The sequence below is a fragment of the Fomitopsis serialis genome (genome assembly GCF_022376445.1).
Source record: "Fomitopsis serialis strain Sig1Antser10 chromosome Unknown B0H18scaffold_34, whole genome shotgun sequence".
Taxonomy (NCBI): domain Eukaryota; kingdom Fungi; phylum Basidiomycota; class Agaricomycetes; order Polyporales; family Fomitopsidaceae; genus Fomitopsis; species Fomitopsis serialis.
This window is the reverse complement of record NW_025954994.1, coordinates 280,896-303,488: the sequence shown is the minus strand read 5'-3', so window position 1 is coordinate 303,488 and position 22,593 is coordinate 280,896. Positions and strand designations below refer to the sequence as shown.

Here is a 22,593-nt window from a genome sequence, read left to right as displayed (position 1 = left end):
GAAAGTCTCATACCCAACATTTTACACAGACGGCAGAGGGCACGTCGTAGGGTCATGCATGGCCAGTTTCGTGGTCCGGTGTAAGTGTACGGGCATGAATGAATTGTCGACGTGGAGATGTGGTGTCTAATGCTACAGATCTAGTACAATACAGAATGCGATGCAAGACGACAGCGACGACAATGGGGTAAAATGTAGTACGTAGAATCCGGCTACCAGTGCGTGAGTACAGTTTGCGAGCATTCCTGTGAAGCGGTGATTAGCGACCGGAAAACGCACATTGCTGCCAGACAGACCTTCAAACGATTCAAATTATGGGCGATCGATACATTGACGATAGTCCGCAGCTTCCGACGCACATCAGCTTTGTTCGTCGTCAGCTGGTAACTTCCGGAGCATCCACAGTGGCGCGATAAGTTGTCGGATCGTATATGCTTGCACTTCCCGCATCGGAGGTCTTGCTGGGAGAACCGTCGTTCGAGATCCCATACGATGTCCATCAGGGCGAACTCAATCATCGTACGATCGTACTCGCCACCGCAATTACCGCAGAGCCACCGCGCATTCACCTCGAGGTTGTTTGGAAGGAGCTCTGGGTCTCGGCAGAAGTCAAAGTCTCGGAGGGCATCACAGTGTCGGCAAGGCACGTTCGACAGGATAAGGGGCTCGCATGGGCTGTGGAAGGCAGCCTCGCTCGCGAACTCCCGGACACCGACGAGGTCGAGGAGGTTACGCTTCAGGAGGTCGACCTCATCTGGTACTCCTTCGCAAGCGCGTACACTGCGCAAGAGAACTTCACGAACTCAAGGATCGGGTTGGTCATGTTCAAGTGCGACCCAGGCAACACCGGGAATTCCCATTGTGCCAGAGCATCCTCGTCCATCACAGCTTCCCGATACCGGTCCTGGATGCTGCCGACGGCCTTGAGGAGCTTGCGCGTCAGCCTACGGGAGATGAATTCGCGGCTCGCTTCGACTTCCTGCGTCTTCGCCACGTCGCGCTGAGTGGCATCCGGCGCGCCATTAGGCAGGACCCGCAGAGGTACCCTGTTCGTTCCCTGAGCTTCTGGCATGTCCGGAAGAGCTCCACCAGGAAGAAGCGTACGACGTTCCGGAAGTCGCGCTGAATAACAGGGGGTAGGAAGGTCTCGATGTTCCAACGCATCTCGATGCAGATTTCCTCAGGAGGGTCGATCGCGAGCGGGTCCTCGCATACGACGCCGCCGAGGTTCGCCTGGTCCATGAACAGCAGGAAGTCATAGAAGCGCTCCGTTCGTAGGTAGACGTGTTGGAACAACTCATGCGAGGTCACGGCGGTCGTGATGTATGTAGCGTAGGCGTGCGCGGTGCCGGGCGGCTTGGACGTGACAAGCAGGATCCGGCCCAAGTCGGCGTACACGACGTGCGAGCCCAGGCGCTTGAACTCGGCAAGCATTTGAATGAACGTCTTGCGCATCAGGCCGTGGATGAACCGATGAAGGCTTGGGTCGTACATGCAGGAGGACTTCGAGCTGATCCATCGCCAGAAGTGGTCAATCGCGATCGTCGCCGGGCTCTCGAAGTTGCCTTGGATCTTGTCCAGGAGCCAAGTTTTCACCATGTTCTTGAGGATCGAGAACATCTGCGGAGAAACGTTCGAGTCTCCGAGGGTCAAGTCGCGCTGTGTATCTGCGCCAGAGTACTCATCCAGGGTGTGCGACGAGTCGAAGGCCGTCGCGCCTCCTGCTCCTTCGAGTTCGTTCACCATCATGGAGTGCAGCACGGAGTTGACGGCCAAGTTGCGCACTGTGATTTCCAGGCAGACGTTGGAGTAGCAGCCGGGAGACATGAACTCCGTCTTCGGCAGCTCCTCCGTAGGCCGGGCGTCCTCCTCGCTTCCCCCGAGATCCGGTCGGTTCCCGGGCGACCACCACAGAACGAAGTCGTGCTCCATCAGCCTGCGGGCGAATCGACGTCCGCCAGCAGCAGGGGTTGGTCACCGTCGATGTGGCCGACAGGCACGTCATAGTAGTTGGCGAGCGCGATTACGCGAGCAAGCCAGTTGCCCAAAGAGAGATATCGGTTCACCATCTTCTGCGCGACGTTTGTCTGCCACGGGAACACATCCAGGGTGTGCGCGACCTTCGTCTTCGGCATCGACAGACCGGGAACTTGACCAGTTTCGGAACATATGCGTCGAAGTACGTTTGCTCCTTGCTAGAAGAGATGACGACGGTGTAAGACTGGTTCTCCATCAAGCCTAGTTCGCGGGAGACAGCCTTCAGGGCGGCTACGTCCGTACCGTGATATGTGTTGGTGAACTCGCATGAATCTTGATACGAGTAGGCAACGCTGGATCCGATCGTCTGCTGTCGTTTGCTGTACTGGTCGCGGTAGACCTCAGCAAGTCGCGGTATCGGCTGCCGTCGAGTAGCGGGATCAACGATATGCAACCGTGCTTGGCCTGGAGTGAAAAGGGCGAAGACATGTATCGGCGCGCTGCTTGAGCAGGCGTGGTACAGGAAGATGAACTTCCCGTCCCTCCCTTCGTTCAAATACTTGTGCTTGGTCGAGGTTGTGATGATCCGGTCGAGTTGCCCCAGGTCGAAGCCGACCGTTTCCGCCTTGTTGAGTGCCATGCCGAGAACATTGGTCATGCATGTCTTCCCCAACCTGAGCAAGGCCCGCATGTCAAGAGGCAACTAGAGACAGTTGATTAGAAAACTCATTGTAGTCGACCATAGCCGCAAGATCAAGAACTAACCTGCATCTCAAAGACGCCATCCACATTCGGATCATTCGTCAGGTCGATGAAGTGCTCCTGACCATCGATGTACGTCTCCTCGCGCACAGATATCTTGTACAGGTTCGCACATGGCTTATCCCTCGGCAATCCGCGGACGACCTTGTCGCATGCGTACATGTCCTTGCTGAACTGACCCGCCTTTGCCGGGTTGCGTAAATGGATGTAGAATTCGCGCGGAATTCGAAGAGGGATAGAGAAAAGGTCCCCGCCAACCGAAAGCCACATAGTGAACCGACCGGGAACCCTCGTTGGGCGGAACTGGACGATGTCCCATTTAGAGTTGATTCGCGTCTTGGGCTGGACGCCCGAGAACATTTTTGGTACAGAGGTGTCACCCTCCCCTCTGGCCCGACGTCTCCAGGTGACACCCAAGCGTGCGATGAACCCGCGGTAATCTACTGACGGGTGAGGCAGGTCTCGTGTTTCCTCGATGAGCTCCGGGCTCTCTTCCCGCGGGGGTGGCTTCCGAGTCACGACTGTTAGTCGCTGTCGGCCGCTGACGACAACCGCCTTAGTCCCGGCATCTTCAATATCGTCGGGTGGTGCATCGTCAGGCTTCGTGATGAAGAATTGAGTGACCTTGCGCTGTTTTAACTTGTCCGTCTTCGCCACCACACGTCGATGCAACCAGTCAGGGTGTTTGATACGAGGGACTGGATTGTTGACCTTCTGCATAGCTGCCGGGATAGTGATGAGCTTCTGGATGACGGACCCGAGGCGCTCGATATAGTACTCCCAGTCCAGTATCGATCGAATGTCGAAGTTGGTGAGGCTGTTGTCCTTCAGCCACTTGCGAAGGTAAGTCTGCTTGACGCTGTCTTCGGCAGAGAAGATTGCGATAGGAACAGCTCTCTCGGTGACTGGCGCGCCTTGGGGACGCGAGGAGATGATGAACTTGCAAGCGAGGCCTTTGTCCTTAACCATTTGGTCTCCCAAAAATTCAGCTAGACGCTTCGCTGTACTGATAGACGTCGACTTCTGCCCCGCATACTCCACCAAGGTCTTCGACATGCTCCTGTTCTCAGCGATGAGCTCGACCAGCTCTTCATCCGGAAGGTTCTCGGCCTTGCTGAACAGAACGTCCAGCCAGCGATCGGCGACTTGTGCGACAGCAGCATAGCAGTCTGCAGTCGTCTCCCCGAGCAGGAATCGCTCGAAGATCTGCGATTGGAAGATCTTGATAAGCTGCAGCTCCCCGCGACGCTTCACTTCGAAGCCCTTCAGTTCAGCGAGAGATCCGTCGTCATTGAAGACGGCGTAACGCTTCTTCAGCAACTTATCTTCCTCCTTCGAGGACGGCAGGATCATAGCCCTGTAGGGACCGTCGAGCTCGAAGAAGATAGAGTTCTCGCTGTGAACATTGTACTCTCCCGTTACGGGGTCGAGGTCGTGGTACTGATGGTTCGTGAATTGGGCGTGGACGAGATGGTTGAGCATCGTGCATGGGTACGAGATGCCTAGCGTCTTGCCGTTCGCCAGCTTGAACTGGAAGTTCTCTGGGAAGATGCCGGGAAGCATACACCAGATACCGTCAGTGTCGAGTTCGAGGGGGCGGCCGATCTGCTCTACAAGCTGCCGGGCCATCTGGATGATAGTCGCGCCCGTCAGGCAAGTGATGCCCGCCATCTCCATAGAGTGCCAACGAGCACCCTTGCGCATGACGTATCCATAGAACGAGTTGAGAATACACTTGTGGGCAAGCTGAAGGGAATCATAGAGAACGATCATCTTCTTGGCCTCGTCGACTTCAGCGATCGACCGCTGCTCCACCAGGACGGCGTCGAGGTTCTTCTTCCACGTTTTGTGCAACCCTTTGTACTCGTAGCGACGATCACGGAAGCGACGTACGGTGTCGATGTAGAAGGGGTTTTCGCGCTGGCATATGATAGCCTCTCGGTTCTCGACCCTAGTGTCCTTGATCTTCTTGTACACCTTGCGCGAGTAGTCGCCAAGACGCTTGTGAAGAAGGGCCGTCTGCTCCGCCGGAGTAAGATCGACGAATTTGCGCTGAGGAGCGCCAGGCTTTTTGGGAGGGAACGTCTCCTGGTTCAACGCGTGCTTGATCATGTTGAACTCGTCTCGGCGGGCAGGGAAGAACTCGCCACGCCACGCCCACGTCATCCGCCGATCGCACGTCTTTCCGGGTCTGTTGAAGTCGCAGACGGCACATACGGCCTCGTCTACCACTGAATCGGGCTGGAGACGATTTGACAACATGATGTTCGGGTACATGGCTGCAACGTCGAGATGGTAGATCAGCGGCTTGTCCTCCCGTATGGGGCTATCACGCATTTCCTCGAGTGCGGCCTGAATCTGGCCTTTGACTTCACCGTAGTTCGTGATATCTTCGAGGGACGCCTTCGATTCGTCGACGATACAGAATATTAGAGCAGCGTCGAGCTCGTCAATAAGCTGTTACCAAACAATGAGAGACAAATTTACGCCAAGAGCTGAACGCCATACCTTTTGGACTGCTGGAGGCTCGATGTTGAAATCCGTTTCGATGTCGCTGCGGAAAACACCAGCTTCAAGGGCTTCCACGTGTCCCCCGACGTAGGTCTCAGATGCGAGCAGGTGTCCTTCATACATGCTCCCGTGCTCCTCTTCGTGTCTGTTTGGCATGATAATCTTCCCGCGGAAGGCTTCGACCTAAGGATATCGTCAGAACCAGGTGGAACACCATGGCGAGCACACCTACCATTAGCAAGGTCTCGCACAGTGTCCCGGTTCCCTTCCTTAGAACTTCGTCCGGACACAAGGGGATGATGTTGCATAGCGAGAAGATGAAGGGGTGCACGTATTTCATGTACAGATAGTACGTCGCCACCGCATCGGAGACGGAGTATTGAGCAAGGGTCTGGGGCTGCTCCATCGCATACCTGGTGCGAAGTCGTTATTTACTACACGATACAGAGGGAGTGTAAACACCCACGGCGTCATCAGCTCGGGGTCCAGCTCGATAGGGTCGTAACCCAGCTTCGCTGTCGTCACAGCCTTCAAACCTTGACTACCCTGGGGCAAGTACGAGTCGCGCTTCACCCATCGGAAGCAGTCCATATGGACACAACCGCGGCTCTTGAACTCATCTTCGGAATCCTTGGCGAAGCCCGTCTCGAGGAACAAGTCGATGCCATGAATCTTGGCACGGGCGCAGAGGAAGGGAAAGTCGAAGAAGTCTCCGTTGAACGTCGCCATGACAGTAGGCTTCACGTCTTGGATATGCGAGAAGAACCTTTGAATGGTTGCTGCCTATCGAAGATATCAGCTTGGAGAAGCTCATACGGCGAGTAGGTCTATGTACCTCGTCCGCTTCGTTGAACACCGTGAAAGGACCTTCGTACCCCTCCTTCGGCGTGTACTCGAAATCCTCGATGTCTTCGCTGACGATCTCACGATTCGTGATCAGGAATCCCTGGCCGTCGATCATGTACGAAATCATCATGACTTGGTCGATCTGCTGGTCGGGGAACTTGAGCGGTGCCTTCGTCGTCTCGATATCGTACGCCATCACGATTGGGTCCGCACGCTTGACACGCTCCACGAGCTGATTGAATGCTGGCTGTCCCGCCGTGAACGTCACTGCATACCACAGACCCACACGGATCTCGTTGTCCATTGCGACTCGCAAGTAGTAGGGCACGTCGAACTCGCGGATGTCGATGATACCCTCGCGCGGGTCCTTGTCGCGACCCGCCCGTCCACCCCGAGAAGGCCTGCCTCGGCGTCCCACACACCCTCGATCTCGATTGAGGTGGTCGCATTCGCTGTGGAATTCACCACTTCAGCATAGGCATCCACAGCATCGAGTTTCGCACTGTTGGCTAGCGCGAGCGGCATCAGATCCCGCCTGACAGCGAGGAGGTCGGACACGTTTCGAAAATGGATCTGCAGGTATAACCGGCGATGGCCCATGAGATGGTTTGGCAGTTGTAGGTCCTCCTTTCGCTCTCGAGTGATGCGGCATATGTGGCCCTCGTACTTCTTCATCAGCCACTCTTCAATGATCGTCTCCATGCCAGTCTGCCGCGTTACGTTAGAAGTGGAAGTGTTGATTGACTATAGGCGTACCTTGCAAGCAATGTAAAAGTACGGTTCATACTGCAGGGTGCACTTGAACATCCCTCCATCGTCTTGTATAAAGTAGAAGTCTACAGCCGCCTTCCCTGACGGCCAGTCGGCGTCTTTGACAAGTGTCTGCATATTGTGTCAGCTTTTCAGTAGTCGATGCGGCGACGGGGAAGAAGTGTGGGCAGAGATACGTGACCACGCCTCAGAGAGCAGCATCCATCGAGCGATGGTGCCGGAGCCAGCCAAAAAAACCAAACAAATTTCCCGTCATGCGCGTGCGCGACACCCATTATGTGAACAGTTGGATCATTGTGGTCTCGGCGAGTAGAGGCTCGATGTACGAAGCAACGTGCATGTCGAGGAACGGGATTTCCATCGCTTGGTTCATATCTCTGACGTCGCTCTTTTCGATGACGTGCAGATATAGGATGATGCGCTCTATGTAGACGAGACATAGTAAGACGGACTCACAGGGTGCATATTGATCAACCATCCCTCTCTCCTTGGTCCCTCCGAGATGCGCGCGAACCCAAGTTTCTCGTCAACCTCGTCGTTGAGATCCACTTGTTCAAATCGTTCCGCGAGTTGGGTGCCGTCCTCTTCGCGCTGGGGCTGAGCATCCGTCGGCGCGCCACCTCGTCCTCTTCCTCTTCCTCTTCCTCTGCCACGTCCACCTCGATAGGATGTGCTACCACGGGTACCAAACCGGGATGTACCCCTCCCTCTTCCCCTCGCGCCCCCAAAAGAGCCGCGTGCCATGACGAAGGTAGAAAATGATCAGGAGAATGCTGGTATGAAGCAGGAGACTGGACCGTATTAGACGCGCGGGACGCGTTCTGCTGTTGTCACAAACGCGAAACGTAACTCAAGTGACACATTGTGACCATGGTCGTGACTCGTGACGTGGTCAGCGCTGCTCTGCCTCAGTCTGAATCTGACTCTCTGCGCAGTGCGCAACTCGAAACCAACTCGAATTCGAACCTGCATAGACGATCTTCCCAAGTTGATGCTGGCCAATCGAGTAGGTTTAACGTGTGTTCTGTATCGAATTGGGGCTATGCATGGTATGTCGTGGGCGTGCTATCAATGTTTCGTCCACGATAGTAACGAAATAGGAGCAGTTTAGATGTTACGACTGGTGTTGTAGTTGACTCTGAAGTGAGCGCTGTCATCGTCAAGACGTCGACGGCGCCTGTGGCTGTCGGTCAGTGGCTCAATGGATCCCTCCTCCTCCTCCTCTTCCTCCTCCTGACTCAATGCCAGCATGATTCAATGAGAAATGCATCTTCTGTAATGAAGCTTGTACACTCTCAACTTATGAAGACAGGCATGTTAAAGACGCAATACTGCCGTATGGAGGGAAGTCACTTGCGACAGCAGCGCTGTTGGTGAGAGACTCGGATGTAGGCTTTGCCACTGGCATGGGTCACTGGTGATCCTTGTCGGCCTGGGACCACGTCCACGGCAGGCTATTCTTCGCAGAACACCGTATACCCTCAAGCATGTGGACAGGATATGATATTAACACGACGTTGAATATGCATCGAATTATGCAATACATCCGCGGGGAGACTGCCAGTGTGCGACAGGATTGCTATAGGCGGTCTGCCCATCCTCAGATTACAGCTCGTCATGGAGGAGCTGCTCGGTACGAAAGTGAGTATACGCTGCATGGGATTTACGGAAAGCAACCGAATAATAGAGTCTATACATCTTTAGATTCGTTGGCTCCTTCGCTCGTGCACGATTCATTAGAGCACCGGAACGTAGGGATCAGCAACCCGTCTAGGCACATAACTCTCTCGAAGACAAGTTGGATGGAATAGATACACGCGTAAGTTCAGTCGTGATTGCCCGGCCAGTGAAAAAAGGACCGTGGTCGCTCACGGTGCAGCGATGCTCTCGTACCGGCGGGAGCTTGATGAGGGGAGGACCCTGTACGCGATGTAACGCGGTCACGCGACTAGTAATTGTGGACGCACTGGTTTCCGCGCGTCGATTTCAGTCTCAGCCGTACCCTGGTGGCCCCGCCCTTAACAAGCCATCCGCGTTCGCATCTGTTTCTCACTCCTTGACCACCACCTCCTTTCCACTTCCAGTCTCACCTCTAGCCTCACAAAGCCACCTTTCCTCGCACACACCCATCCGGAGAACAAAGATGAACCACAACTACGCTCAGCAGTATGTCTTTGTGACGCTTGGACCGAGTGGCATCGCTAACTTACTAGACACAGCTTGCATCTGTCTCAATATTGGTCACTCCCTTCGTGGCCACAGAGCCCTATACCCCTGCCCACTCCTCAACCCTTTGTGCCTATGGCTTCCGCAACAGGAGAGATCACGACCGCACGTTCTGTGCCTATCCAGTAAGCTCAGCGACGCTTTGACCGAGTGGCCGAGCTGACAGGAACCCAGCAGCTTCAACGCGCAAGACACCCTCCCAGTCTTGCAGCAGCGCCCGGTCGTCGCGCCCACCACGCAACCCCCATTCACCTTCTCATACCCCACGCCCGGCAGAGTCACGGCCACCAACGTAGGCCACGAGCGATTTTTTCTCAGTAAGTCTTAACGGTGCTTTGACCAAGTGGCCCGCCTTGATAATAGGATCTCAACAGCCGCTATGACCACCCTGCTATGAATCCATGGGCCACGGCCGCCATGCCCCGCCCGGTCCCGCAGGTCATGGCGAGCCACCCGGCTCCTGTGGCCGCGGGGCCTTCTGCCGCTATGACCGCCACAACCTCAGTGGCCCGCCCTTCAAAGCGGCGACGTGTCGAATCTCCAGCCACGCCTACGACGGGCCCCGCGACGTCCCGCGACGTTAAACAGTATATGGAGCAACTCGGAATTCCGCCCACATTCCGTTGCGGCATAGGTGGCTGTACACAGTCAATCGCCAACACGAAGTACGGGTTGCGAAGCCACCTCCAAGTGGCTCACACACGCCCCGACGGCAGCAGGATTCTGGACAGCGAGGATCCCCGCTATTGTCCGTGGGCGGGCTGTGGTGGGATCAAGTCGCGGTCTGGCCGCACCACGCTGCATGTCCGGCTGCGCCACATCCTGGAAAAGCATGGGGCCCTAGCGAGCTATCGGTGTCTGCTATGTGACGAAGTCCAGACGGTGAGGGAGAGGAGCATGGATATGCACGTGCAGAGATGTCTGAAGCAGTGAGTGTGAAGCATCCCGACGTCTTTGATTTGAACTGATTTGGCCATACCATAGACGGGCCAAAAATGGAGCTCAGCCTCACCCAGAGACGTCAACGCCGGACGATGACGATGAACACCTCGACTCGGAACCCTCCAGTAGTTCATCCACCTCTCCGGTCACAACGCCTGCTGCGTCCTGCGACGCTCATGCAGGCTCCTCCGGGTCGCAGCCACCATCGAGACGCGTGTGCACGACCTCTGACAGGAGTAACAGCCAGAGGCGACGGAGTCGAGGGCGACGGACGACTTCACCCGAGGTTCCAACGGGGCCATGTACGTTTGTGAGCGTAGAGTTCGCACCGGATGGGACCGAAGTTGAAGCTGTGACCGACTCGGAGGACGGTCACGAGGCAGCGCAGTTCGGTGAAGTCAAGACTGGAGCTCCTCCGATGGCGTCGTCGCCCCTGTTCAGGAAGCCATCGACGTCGACGACCAAGCCTGCATCACGGCGGGCGCACACACGGACCAGAATCCGGACCCCTGTCGTCCGATCTTCCCGCCCCTGACCCACTCGAGATTCTTGAACAGTCTTCCCCCGTACCCGAGGACGCTGCGTGGTTTGAACCCACCGCACAGCTGGAGTACGCCGCCATGCTGCATCCGCACCATTCACCGGCACTTCCCTTCCAGCAACGACGGCTACCCGCAGGCCGCCTTCACGGAAGAAGGCGGGGCCTCAATGAAGACGCCTTCTTCGCCGAGCTTGAACGCACCTTCAACTCCATCGGCGCGCCCGCCGCCCGCTTTACAGACCCTCATCAGTCCAATGGTGGTAGTCACGAGCCCCACAGCCCAACGACCCCGACAGCTTGTGGGCCCGACGCAGCGTCGCCACCTGAGGCTACTCCACCGACAGCCACGGAGAAAGAAAATGTCGATCCTGAAGCGTCCCCAACGAAGGGAGCCACCAGTGCGCTCCCAGACATAGACACTGTTTGGGATAGCAGCGATTTCCTTTCGTCTGGGCTTGTTCCAGTGGCGACCGACGACTGGGAGGACATCTTGAGGTCGTCGTGGTCGACTGGGCGGGCGACCGGGGAGCAGGACCTCCAGTATGAGGATCTCTTCTACTAGGGTGATTTAACTCTTCGCCGTCGGCGCTGTGACTCAGTGTCGGCTCGTTGACAGGTCCACACCACAGACCTACTTCGCAAATGTTCGCATATGCCTCCCTTTCCTTTCGAATCATCAGTCTCGTGTTGTGTCCCTGCTGTTTACGACCGCTCTCTCTCGTACATCCACATCTTAACGCGCCGTTGGCTAACCTTATCCCTCCAACTCTCGCGCAGAATCATACCCGTGCATTTCAATACCTCTGTTACCTGCTTATTGTGTTACTATACTGGTGTCCTGTTTATTGATTCAATCGTTGTGTACCACCTGAATGCTGTATTTTCTTCCGTGTACCGTTGCTCACTTATTGTCGAATTAGCCTGTACAATGTAGTCGAGTCGCCGATGGCACGTCACTTCGACGAGACCTTGCAACTTGAACTCAATCATACATTTGTATATTGCTGCTATGTCGCCTCCGGACAAGCTTTTGGATGGAGGCAAGACCAAGGCAATGACAACCATACTCATGCGACCATGCTCTCTCCCTTAGCAAGGATCGTGTGTATAGTCTGCCGACACCGCGACTTGGAGGCCGGCCAACTACGTAGTCTCAGCCACAGATGGATCTGAGATACACACTCCGATATATGTGTATATAGGCTGTGGCCACGCCACATCGCCTGCATCCTCCTCTCGTCCACTCACGACTGGTGCGCGTTCTCCTCCGACAGTGCTAAAGCCGCGAAGCTCACGCCGTACGGGACGTTCCACACGTCTGCTTTGTGAGCGGGCCAAGGTCTGAGTTTCTAGTCCCCCTCGGTCGACCCTCGCTGGGTCCCAGCCTCACAGGCTGGCGCGACGTATCAGACATGCAGTTGTGTCTCGCAAACCCGAAGAAGTCATGGCACGGTTTGACAAACCAGTCAACGCCGTACGAGCCGAGCAGCAGCGCTGCTTGTGAGTTCAATCCGCACATGCTGAGGCAGCCTTATCGTGCGTGGCGGAGGGGCGGGGGCAGCTTTAGGACACGTCGCGGGGACAGGGCAGGCATGCCATGATGTGCGTACGTGCCGACCTCTATTAGCGTCGTGCAGTACTCGGCCCCGGTCGGGTACACGGGGACCAGTGCCTCGCAGAGTATCAAATGCATTGGATGACGAGAATGTGTCACCTATGGTGCGTGCGTGCGGCTGCTGTCCATCAGTTCACTTCGCGGCTCGCGGAGCTCTCTGCTCCTGCGAAACTCGATTCAGACTACTCTTGCGCTGTCGGATCACAGCCTATTTTTTCCCTACTGTGCTCTTCGCGAGCATTTCCGCGTACTGTCGGTGTCGGCTCGGCGATATATATCTTGTATACGCGTTCAAAACAATGTGTGCCTTCTCGGTTTCTACTCATCGCGCTGAGTCTAAACATGCGCAGGCACTGAGGTATGTCAGAGAAACTGCATGTGGTCGCCACACTCAACTTCTGACAGGGTTCGCGATAGACACAGACGACATCCGGTGTCTTACGGATGCCCCTTGCAGCACGAGCATGCTGGCAGGATTGTCACGGTGCTTCGAGCAGCTGAGTCGCTGCTGTACAGAGGATGAGTGTGCGTTCATCTTCGCAGCCGATGCATGCTGGCAGTGACCCTTGCGTACCTGCTCCCCCACCTGCAGCTTTGCCCACATTGGTATGTACTCTACATGAGATACTCGGGCTGCCTCAGCGATCCAAGTGTTGGGAAGTAGCTGAAGGTGAGTATCTTTGCTTCAGTCGCAGCCACACGTACGTCGTCGTCACAGTGTATGGACGAGTGACCCGTAGCCCAGTGTGTTGTTCGCGACTAGCCACATTTCTCTTCGTGTACGTCCCCTGACGACTCAGGTCTTGCGGTGATGATCGTGGTTCTCGAAATTTAATGTCATTCCAGGCCCGGTCCATGACTGTACTGACCACCACAGATGCAGCATCTCAACGCCAGCGGGTCGCCAACTCAACTACTGCATCCGACAGGATATCACCGCCCACGTGCTTCCCTGACCAGAAGGAACCTAGATCCGCAAGCATGCCTTGGGAATGACCTCTTCGTGAGCTGCGCCTGCTTCCCGTCCTACGTTCTGACTGACCCGTTCCCGCGTGATGCCGTCCCAAAAGCACGATGCCACAGGCAGCCCGAACGCATCAGCGTCGCTACTCGGCCGAACGCCCCCCACCGCACCGGACGCGAACGACGACGCCACCGAGAGACCCTCAGAGTACGCTGCCACATCTCCCTCATTCGCGCGGGATGCACGGATACGCTCAGCAGCGACCTCAGCTCCTTCGATTCACAGTGCGGGCGGACACGTTGAGCACGCTGGAGGGCTATACCAGCTCTTCCTCATGGACACCCACTCCGACGCCGCCGTCTGCTCAATCCGTATCTGCGACCGAAAGCGAGGTCGTCAGGTCCACGACGACGCCCAGCGAATCTGAATACGCGTCTGCACGGGAGCCCTCGGAAGCGTCGTACCGTTCATTCTCTCTCGCGCCAGCGCCGTCTTCGGGTCCCGACAGCGTGGTTTCGTATACCGTAGAGAGCGGAACTTCCGCGCTCCCGTTACAGACTCTGCGTACGAGACCGCGGACGTATGCTCCGCCGGGGAGTCAGGGAAGACCGATACGTGACGGCCGAGGTCTGTCGAACGGAGCCCGACGTAAGGCTCGAGGATGAAGACGAGCATGAGCATGCTACCCCAGGTGCGCTTCCTGCTGCTAGGGATAGCACCGCGTCGCTTGCGCTGGAAGGCACAGCGGAACAGGCTGGGCCAGAACCCGTTTCTCTGCCGACCCCGACATCAGGCTCGCATGCAGAGGAATTCTCTTCGTTGAGTCCTGAAACCCACGGCTACACCTCCACGCCTTCTCTGTCGGTACCTGGTAACGAGCCCTCGCCAGAACCGCGCCACGGATCACCCCCGTGCCGTCATCCATCCCTTCCTTAAGCCCAACCGATCCTCCATCGCGCTCACACAATCCGGACCACCCACACCTCAGGCTGCATCCACTGCGTCTTCCCCTTCGCTCCTATCCCTCGAACCACCCTCTCCGAGTCCAGGAGGAATCCTCACGCCTCCTGTATCATCTCTCCCCTCCCCCAGCTCAGTGTCGTCGCCCGTCCTCACACCCACCTCTCCCCTCGCCGACACCGACCTGGCCACCTCACCACCCATGATGCGACCCGCATCTCCGACGCGTCCAAGTTCGCGCTGGGGCCTCGAGACGGCCGGGACGTACGAGTCGTCCGTCCTCGGCGCGTCCGTGTCTACGCAGCCGGGGCCCTTCGCGGAGGGCGTCGACACGACGTTCGAGACGTCGTACCTGCGGCCGACGGAGCTGTCCGAGACGGTCTCGTGGGCCTCCAGCCCGCTGGTGTTCGGGTCCAGGGCGCGGGCAGCGGAGAGGCGCTCGCCATCGCCATCGCCGCCGGTCTCCATGGCACATGGCACACCCTCGCTGGGTGCTGTCCCACCGGGCTCCCCGCCGTCGTCCGTGTCTGCCCCCTCCAGCGTGTCGACCCCCGTTCTACACCGACGGAGGGAAGAAGCCCGGTCGCCCCAGCGACGCGCACGCCGTCTACGGTGACGACGGTCTCCTCCATCCTATACACTCCCCGCGCGCTCAGCCCCCCACCAGCCCCGCTCTCTCCCGCGCTGTCTGTTGGAGCGTCGACGGAGCCATCCCTCTCGTCATTGTCGACGGATGCCAGCGGTCCTCCCCCAGATGTCCCCGTACGTCTCGTCGTCCGCGTCTCGACTCTCCGTCACGCGCGCATACATGCATGCTGAGGCGTCCGTCACTGGCAGGCCTCACCACCGCCGACGCTCCTCCTGAGCCGCGGGCCTCCCCAGCGCGGAGGGCCACCCCTCCGGCCCCCACGGCCCCACCCGCCTTGCACAGAACAAGCGAACGATCCCCGGTTACTCTGCCGACGCCTCCCACTCCGTCCGTGATCCTCAGCGTAACCACACCGCGCGGCGACGCACCGTCCATCACCTCTCTCCTCGATATTCTACCCGCGGAAGCCCCGGATAGGCTCCCCAGGCGCGAGTTCGACCGCGTATGGGCGCGGATCCTAGAGATGGAGGCGCGCAGGCGGCGGAGAGCATAGAGCTGACACGGAGCCTCCGGGGGCTCCGGGAGGTGGCGGAGGGACTGATGGATCGGCAGCGCCGGCGTCGCGACGTTCTTGTTGGGGGTGGGCGGCGCGGTGTCCCCAGGACGAGCAGGGCAGGCGGTCGCGAGCCTGAGGGAGCCCCGGATGGCTCTGAGGAGGGTGCCGCAGAGGATTCCGGGGAGGAGGAGGATGCCGTCGGAGTCGTGAGTTGGCTGCACTGGACGCGATGGTCATTGTGCACCTGTGCGAGGCTGCGTCTTCGGCGTGCGTGCAATAACTTGGAGGGCCGTGCGTATCAGATGTGATGATATGCAAGTGAGGCCTCGAGGTGTTCGCGAGTTACACCGCATACATGGACTGCATACTGTTCGGTGTCCGTCTTTGAACTGAGCTTCATCGATCATCAGTGGCTATTGCTGTCTCTGACATGAACGCGCACAACGTCGCACTTTGCATTCGGAGCACAACGACTCCATGTATACAACCATCGACGACTAGGTAAGCAATACAAGTGGGCGCTCCGGATCCGCACCTATGTCCTACACTACACTACACGTACTATTACAACACTTTCAGTGCCAACAACTCGAGACCGACGACGTGAAGTCTCATCGTCCCACAACATTCCACCTCGCACGTACATCTAGACCTCGTCAGACGACTCGCCCGAATAGTCGGGGGTCCAAAAGCCGCGACTGCCCCGAGCATGCGGCCCAGGCGGCGGGCCTCGAGGGCTGCGCCCGTCTCCGCTACCCCGCTGCGCACCGGAGCCGAACGAAAGGCCGCTCAGAAAATCGAAGACCGCGTCGCGAGGGGCTGGAGGTGGGCCGCCGTGGCGGTAGTTGCGCTGTCCGGACTCGTGCCCGCGGCGACGCTCGTTGGCACCTCCGAGTCCGGGGGAGCGCGAGCGGTCTCTCCCTGCGGGGGCGGGGCGGGGGCGGGGGCGGCGGTGCGCCGGGCGAACGGGGCGCATCCTCTGCGTGCGGGGGAGGGATGTGGACGAACTCCTCGTGGCCCGGAGGCGCGCCCGGCGGGGGAGGGAACGCACCGGGGGCCTGCGGGTCCATCGGAGGGAATGCGGACGACGGGGGTGGGGGCGGGCCGTAGTGGCGGTGACCGTGCGCGTGCGGGGAGCCGTGGCGGTGGCGGTGGCGGCCGTGCGCGCGGGGCGCGCCCTCCGGCGCACTCGAGGCGAAGTCTTCCTCGCCGGGAGGAGGGGCGCCGGGGCCGGGCGGGGGCGGCGGGAATGCATGACGAGGGTGCGTGCCTGACGGACCGTGGTGGTGACGGCCGCGTCCGCGTCCGAACGAAAACTGAGGTCCTCCAGGGAAGTCCCAGTGGCCCGGAAGGCTGGGAGTCCCGCTGGGAGGGCGGGGATAGAAGAGCTGGGGGATTGAGTGAGGAGGAGGCGGATGCGGCGGGCCCGGGCCGAAGGGGGAGGCTGGGGGGCCGCCGCCAGTCTGCCAGAAGGGCGCGCTCCTGCGTACGACGTTGCGGATGGTCTCAGCGACCTCGGGGTTAGCGCCGCCCATCTCCGTGAGCGAGGCGATGACGTGGGCCACGTTCTCGGCGAGCTGCGATGTGGGAGTGGCGCGCTCCTCAGTCCCAGAGGCACCGGCAGTGGCAGAGCCGCCGTGGGCAGCGCGCACATCGCGCACGACGAAGCGGATGGTGCCACCGCCGGACTGCGTGGTGTAGAAGTCCTGGAGCTCGGTCTGCGTGTTCATCGTCACATCGTCGCCTTCGGCGTCGACGTAGGAGACGGCAGCGTGTTCCTTGGGGATGTCGTACAAAGACTCGATGCGAGCGGCGAGCTCGTCCCAGGAAGGGCGCGCGTCGAAGGTGACCTTGCGGGTGAGGCCGCTGGGAGGTCGAGTGAGCTTGATACTGATCTGGGTGGCAGACATGGTGGGTGGTGGTCAGTGGCAGCGTCCGACGAGCCTTTATATACCTCGCCGCAGCGTCGTCAGAGTCGTCATCACGCGCAACCCATGCTGCGCAGTGGAGGAGTCTAAATCCCAAAAAGGCGAGAGATGCCTTTTTCGGAACAATGGTGCTGCGGGCGCTGTAATATCGCTGCTCCCTTGCACCACGCAGCCCCGACGTGCAGCCACCCGTACTTACCTAGGACTCAGAGCAACGTGAGCTATCTTGGGCAGCATAGGGCGAAGGGGTGCGAGGGATGACACGGAAAACGACGATGCAGCTCGCTGATATTTTGACTTCACTGTTCACACGAACGGCAACGGTGAGACGAGACATGCAGCTAGCTCTGACCTGGTCACGGAGACCTGCATACGTGTCGTGGACCGCGCACGCAGTAGATAGAGAACTCTCAAGGCAGATGGAAATTTTGAGTGAGCCACGCGGCTGCTGCGACGTGGTGTGCTTGCTGTGCCGCAGGAATGACCGCGCAATAGTGGGCCACAGCACCGGTTCCGGGTGCCATACATATGCCGCTCGTCTGCGTATGCATCGTGAAAACCTAGGAAGAAAAATGTGCTCACCTTTCGGAGCCGCAGACGACGCGCACGCTTTGGCTTCACCGAGTGGCAAATTTGTCCGCATGATCCACTTGGGCTCCCAGCGTAGCCATCTGTCTCAGAGTCAACCACTGCCGGCGCTCCCAGATGCAATCACGCAAGCTGTGACGTTTTCTGCGAATGAAATAGAACGTAGGATACTTGCACAGGCACGATTATGGGCACTCTACTAAAGTTGTTCTCTGGGACGTTCACTGGTCGTCAATTCAACGTCACGTTCAATCGAAGGGAGGCTCACCGGAACGTCGCTACATAACTTAGCCCCCTGCACCCCGACACTCACTCCGCATCCTCGTCCTCCTGCTCGCCCTCATCTTCTTCTACAATGTCGTCCATCACATGCTCGCGAACGGCGATGTGTCCGCTTTCTAGTGCGCTTTCTGGGCTGCGGGATGGCGGGACTGGCGGTATTCGGCCGCCTTGGCTACCCTGGGAATTCGGGCCGAACATGACGGTTGATAGGAGTGAAGAATGAAAGGAACTGGGGACTGTCGACCTCGGAGAGGTGATGTCACTTCGAGCGTGCATGGGTGAGCGCATAGCGGAAGAAAGGCGACGCAGATTGAGAATCAGCCTGGAGATCACGATGCAGGTGAAACTGTTGGACATCTGTGAGTCGACACACTTTCGGGAGTCCGAATGAACCAACGGGAACATGAATGTGGGGATGGGATTGAAATCCTGCAGGAAGACAGATCAACTTCAGAATACCAAATTGTCAGATCAAATCAAAGGACGTACGTTATCGAGTACGAATGATGTAATCATTTGAATGACATTAATCAGAAGAAACAACCTTCATGCGTGCAGATGAGTTATCATGCGACGAAGTCAAGAAAGGCGATTTCATACACAAAATACGAGGTATCTAGTAGCCATGAGTGAACAGCACTGACAATGGGTGGAACGGCGACTTACTGTCCCTCAGTAAGAGAATGGCTAGAGCGGAACGACTATGTCCCTGCCTTGATATTCGTAGAGCCCCGTATAATTGCCACCAGGTGAGTACTAGGACCATGACGTCCGACACTATTAGTGATACTCTGCTGAGGATGACGACTGCGATCGGCATTATAATTGTTCTAAAGACAGGTTCACGACAGCTCACATCTACAGACCGTTGATGATCATGCCATTTAGTCTGAACAAACTGTCGTTGGATACAGAAGAACATCAACTCAACTCATATTGTGTCCGCATGGAAAAAGTGTTTTGAGTCAAACACGCCGTCGACGCCGCACCATAGGTAAACAGATAATAACCTGATTTCACGTATGAAAACTCAAGATGCGCTTCAGTCTGTTTCACCAAAGTAGCGGCCATTACCATCACTTACAATATTGAGCCCAATCGGGACGACAGCAAGAGCTGCGGTGGTCGCCGAAAGCGAGACATGCGGTTACTGATGGCGTAGACTCGAAGCGTAGAAACGCCTGGGTCAAGGTGAAGGTCAATTCTGAGTGCCTCAACGAAAATCGCGCAGTGCTCACAAGCCCATACGAGCAATGTGCTTATCGTAACCACGTCCCAGAGCAAGGCGATCTGCTTGCAACTTGATGAACTACATCAGTCATAGCAAACATAAGGCCCGGCAGCGTGCAGATTACCTCTAGTATGCGGATGAGCAAGGGTCAACGACGTTAGGAAGTCGACCAACGTACAGTTAGAGCGTGAAACGAGCACGCTCCATGATCATATAGATGGCCATGCAGAGCATGTTCAATCGGTTGATCAGGAAAATTGCGGCGTAGCCGGCACGGACGTCTGTCCAGATGTAGCGACTCTCCTGACCTAGTGTGACGATGTAGTCATACAAAAGAAGGGCTATGTTAGACCACAGTGCGTAAGTTTAGGAGCAGGTAGTGAGGGTCGAACGCGCGAAACCCGCACCTGCCGCCGCCATCGCACAATGCGTCGCGGTATACTGCCCCTTGGTCTCTGCTAGTGTCAAAGTCGCTAGTGTCAAAGTCTGTGGGATATCCATGTTGGCGGCGCACTTGAAAAGTGCAGATATTCAGCGGGGCAGCAAGATGGTCAGGGGCTCCTCACAGGGGAGAGCGACAGGACCCAGCTCTCATATAAGGCGACACGGTCTGAGATGCACCAGGCGAAGCATCGTGGCGGCGTGACAGATGAGATGCCTTGTAATGGCCCACCCACAAGGTATCTCTCCGTCCACGCCCCTCGATTGCACCGAAGATGCGAGACAGTCTCAGTACCAGATCAGTGCCACACGCATGCCGCACCGTAACACCGTGACGGGTGGCACTGCAGTGGCAATTAATGGCCATGCTAAAGGTGTCTCCAAGGTGTCTCCGACGTAAGACACTATTTTTGGGAGCCGACACGCTGGTCATGAATCGTCATCGCATCGACATTCCCGCGGATGCGATGCGTCAAGCATCACCACCATCCGCCCCAGGCGGTCAACATCCGGCGGCTATTCAAACTTCGTTCCGACCTAGCGCTCGCTCCTAGGCAGGCATGTAAGCCAACAACGCTACATTCGAACAGGCCATGTCGGACTGGCCGGCAAGTCGTATAAGTACGAAGTGTGCAGGAATTAGAAAGCCGTGAGTGTTGCGGACCTTAAGGATAGACACAACAGTGGGCGCTTAATGTTCTATTGACAACACCGGCCACCTGGCGTGGATCTATTCAAGTGTCAAATGTGTCCCATGCGGAGATTAAATGCTCAGCATTTTCATTGATGGGGCCGTACGAAGATGGTGTATTCTGTGGCCTCATGAACCGGTATCCGAGCGCGGAGCAACGGAAATTATTCACTTGGTACGACTAAGAGCCTGAGCGTCACCCGGGCTCGATTGAAAGGGAGACGATGTGTAGCATTGCGCCCAGCCCGCAGTTCCCGTTGTTGAACCAGTTCGCTGTGACATGAAGACGAGCCTTTAATAGTTGACACTGATAGCAAGCGGTGACTAGCAATATCATACGCACCGCTCAGTGTTGTCCGGCATACTACGCTAGGTCATACCATAAGCTGATCACCGGGTCTTGATATCACTGGCGAAGTAAAGCGGGAATTTGCCAAATTACGAGCGACGCTGGCATAAATAGAAAGGAAGGGTCAAGCACGATCGCGAAACAGGGATGTATCGAGTTCCCTGCGCGCTGGAACTACCGATTGATACAAGATACTTGACCAGGCTGTTATACATGATTAAATCATACAACTATGATAAGTTATTCTGGGCGAGATGCACCGGTCTTCAGTTCAACGCCGCGTCTGAAATGAAAAAAAATAGACTCACCAGAGTACTGCTTGGGTCCCCTGGACCCGGGCAACCGAGGTCATTCCTCATCCACCTTTCCACACTCGTCCATATCTGCATCGTCGTCCAGTACGTCGTCCGGCGCGCGGATGGATTGACTATCTACTAGCCAAGGTTCTAGTCGAAATTCCATCAGTTCTCGTGGCAGTTCTGGCAGTTCCGGAGGTTCTGCCTGGATCTGACTATGGTTGCTGAGACCGCGCGGGGAAGGGTCTGGACGAAAGACCACAGTTGATAAGAAGGATCGGTGGAAAGATTCTTGTATTTCCGTCGCCGACGTGTCGGTAGCATTCCGAACGTGCATCGGTAGCTGCATAGTGAATGAAAGCCGACGTAGACTGAGGATCAGCCTGGAGATCACGATGGTCACTATGCTGTTAAACTCCTGTGAGCAGATATTCTGGCATGCATTCGAAAAGGACAAACGGGAGCATGAGATTAGGGACCGGGTCGAACGCCTGTGTGGAGATGGTTTGAGCATGTATTCACTGACACGTGAAACGGACGAACGGCACCGAGCATCAGTTCTCCCATAACCTGTGCGACATTAAGCAGAAGAAACAGTCTTGATGCATATGAGTCAGTGCTTGTTCCGTTTAACGGGATGCCGCTCCATACGCACATGAAATACGAAGTGCCTGACACGGGGGGCCATGAGTAAGCGTCACTGATCCCGGGTGGTTCATAGACTTACTGTCCCTCAGCAAGAGCACTGCAAGAGCAGACCGATTCCGCCTTTGTCCCGATGATCCGAGAGTTCCGCATAGCTGCCACCAAGTGACCAGAAGGAGCAAGACATCCGCTGCTATCAGAGATGCTCTACTGAGTATAACGACTGTAATGAAAATGATTAGTAATCATATGCCACACCGTGGCTTGACGAGACCTTACAGCTGTAGAGGATAGAAGAAAAATCACACCGAGGTGTCAGTAACGCAGCGATTGCCCACTGGCGTAGACTCAAAGAGTTCATTTACCTACGGTGAGCCTGTGTAGAAACATTGAGGTTGCTACCGCAAATCGACGACGTGCCTTCCAGATATGACGTTGTTCTCGCGTCTGCAAACTGAAGGCATTATTCACTCTGGTGCGCTAGCATGACAGTTGGATTGATGGCTCACGATGTTCACTGCAATTGGGGCAATACCAAGGGCCGCAGTGATCGTAGCAAGCAGAATACTGCGGTTACTGATGGCATATACACGAAGCGTCGAAGTAGCTGTGTACTGATGAGTTCTGGCGTGTTCAGATCTCCAAGGAATAACCAAATGCGCACCCGCCCACACAAGTAGTGTGCTTATGAACACGAGGTCCTGAAGAATGGCGATCGTCTCGCAGCTTCACGAAGTCGATCAATGGAAGTGACATATAACCAGCTACATCCGCATTACCTCTGGAGGAATATATGAGCAACTCGAGAGGTGAACAGGGGTCAACCGACGACATACCATGACGTTATCCCAGGAGCATATACCAAGCATCATCGTGATAGAT

At 56.8% G+C, this 22,593-nt stretch overlaps 7 protein-coding genes across 7 annotated transcripts; 1 reads left to right on the top strand and 6 right to left on the bottom strand.

The window, feature by feature from the left end:
- Positions 1–82: 82 nt before the first annotated feature.
- On the bottom strand, positions 83–7,611 carry B0H18DRAFT_1094862 (uncharacterized protein; the record flags this gene model as incomplete). Its single annotated transcript, XM_048032396.1, has 15 exons — positions 83–245; positions 297–749; positions 782–1,057; positions 1,090–1,926; positions 1,953–2,120; positions 2,144–2,680; positions 2,743–5,196; positions 5,248–5,433; positions 5,483–5,663; positions 5,717–6,033; positions 6,086–6,463; positions 6,487–6,804; positions 6,853–6,978; positions 7,324–7,526; positions 7,569–7,611. The coding sequence occupies 15 exons, from the start codon at positions 7,609–7,611 to the stop codon at positions 213–215; spliced, it is 6,510 nt and encodes a 2,169-aa protein (XP_047893313.1). The 3' UTR covers positions 83–212.
- Positions 7,612–10,818: 3,207 nt separating this feature from the next.
- B0H18DRAFT_1008560 (uncharacterized protein) lies at positions 10,819–11,647 on the bottom strand (the record flags this gene model as incomplete). Its single annotated transcript, XM_048028790.1, has 4 exons — positions 10,819–11,065; positions 11,087–11,134; positions 11,199–11,241; positions 11,482–11,647. 4 exons carry the CDS (start codon positions 11,645–11,647, stop codon positions 10,906–10,908), a joined length of 417 nt encoding a protein of 138 aa, XP_047893312.1. The 3' UTR covers positions 10,819–10,905.
- A 2,687-nt stretch (positions 11,648–14,334) lies between these two features.
- Positions 14,335–15,375, top strand: B0H18DRAFT_370192 (uncharacterized protein). Its single transcript, XM_048037795.1, has one exon. It carries the CDS (start codon positions 14,589–14,591, stop codon positions 15,255–15,257), a length of 669 nt encoding a protein of 222 aa, XP_047893311.1. The 5' UTR covers positions 14,335–14,588; the 3' UTR covers positions 15,258–15,375.
- A 531-nt stretch (positions 15,376–15,906) lies between these two features.
- Positions 15,907–17,170, bottom strand: B0H18DRAFT_1119308 (uncharacterized protein; the record flags this gene model as incomplete). The annotated part of the gene is made up of 2 exons (XM_048033929.1): positions 15,907–16,181; positions 16,228–17,170. 2 exons carry the CDS (start codon positions 17,168–17,170, stop codon positions 15,907–15,909), a joined length of 1,218 nt encoding a protein of 405 aa, XP_047893310.1.
- Positions 17,171–18,200: 1,030 nt separating this feature from the next.
- On the bottom strand, positions 18,201–19,012 carry B0H18DRAFT_1008555 (uncharacterized protein; the record flags this gene model as incomplete). The annotated part of the gene is made up of 5 exons (XM_048028789.1): positions 18,915–19,012; positions 18,725–18,865; positions 18,659–18,674; positions 18,548–18,602; positions 18,201–18,487 (listed from the first exon to the last, which is right to left on the bottom strand). Coding segments are annotated over exons 2-5 (341 nt in total), but the record flags the coding sequence as incomplete, so codon positions are not given.
- A 457-nt stretch (positions 19,013–19,469) lies between these two features.
- On the bottom strand, positions 19,470–19,790 carry B0H18DRAFT_1119307 (uncharacterized protein; the record flags this gene model as incomplete). Its single annotated transcript, XM_048033928.1, has 2 exons — positions 19,470–19,630; positions 19,697–19,790. The coding sequence occupies 2 exons, from the start codon at positions 19,788–19,790 to the stop codon at positions 19,470–19,472; spliced, it is 255 nt and encodes an 84-aa protein (XP_047893308.1).
- A 1,129-nt stretch (positions 19,791–20,919) lies between these two features.
- B0H18DRAFT_369732 (uncharacterized protein) lies at positions 20,920–22,244 on the bottom strand. The gene is made up of 8 exons (XM_048037793.1): positions 22,221–22,244; positions 21,991–22,165; positions 21,794–21,934; positions 21,722–21,737; positions 21,610–21,664; positions 21,526–21,557; positions 21,079–21,473; positions 20,920–21,015 (listed from the first exon to the last, which is right to left on the bottom strand). The coding sequence occupies exons 2-7, from the start codon at positions 22,070–22,072 to the stop codon at positions 21,119–21,121; spliced, it is 681 nt and encodes a 226-aa protein (XP_047893307.1). The 5' UTR covers positions 22,073–22,165; positions 22,221–22,244; the 3' UTR covers positions 20,920–21,015; positions 21,079–21,118.
- Positions 22,245–22,593: the final 349 nt, after the last annotated feature.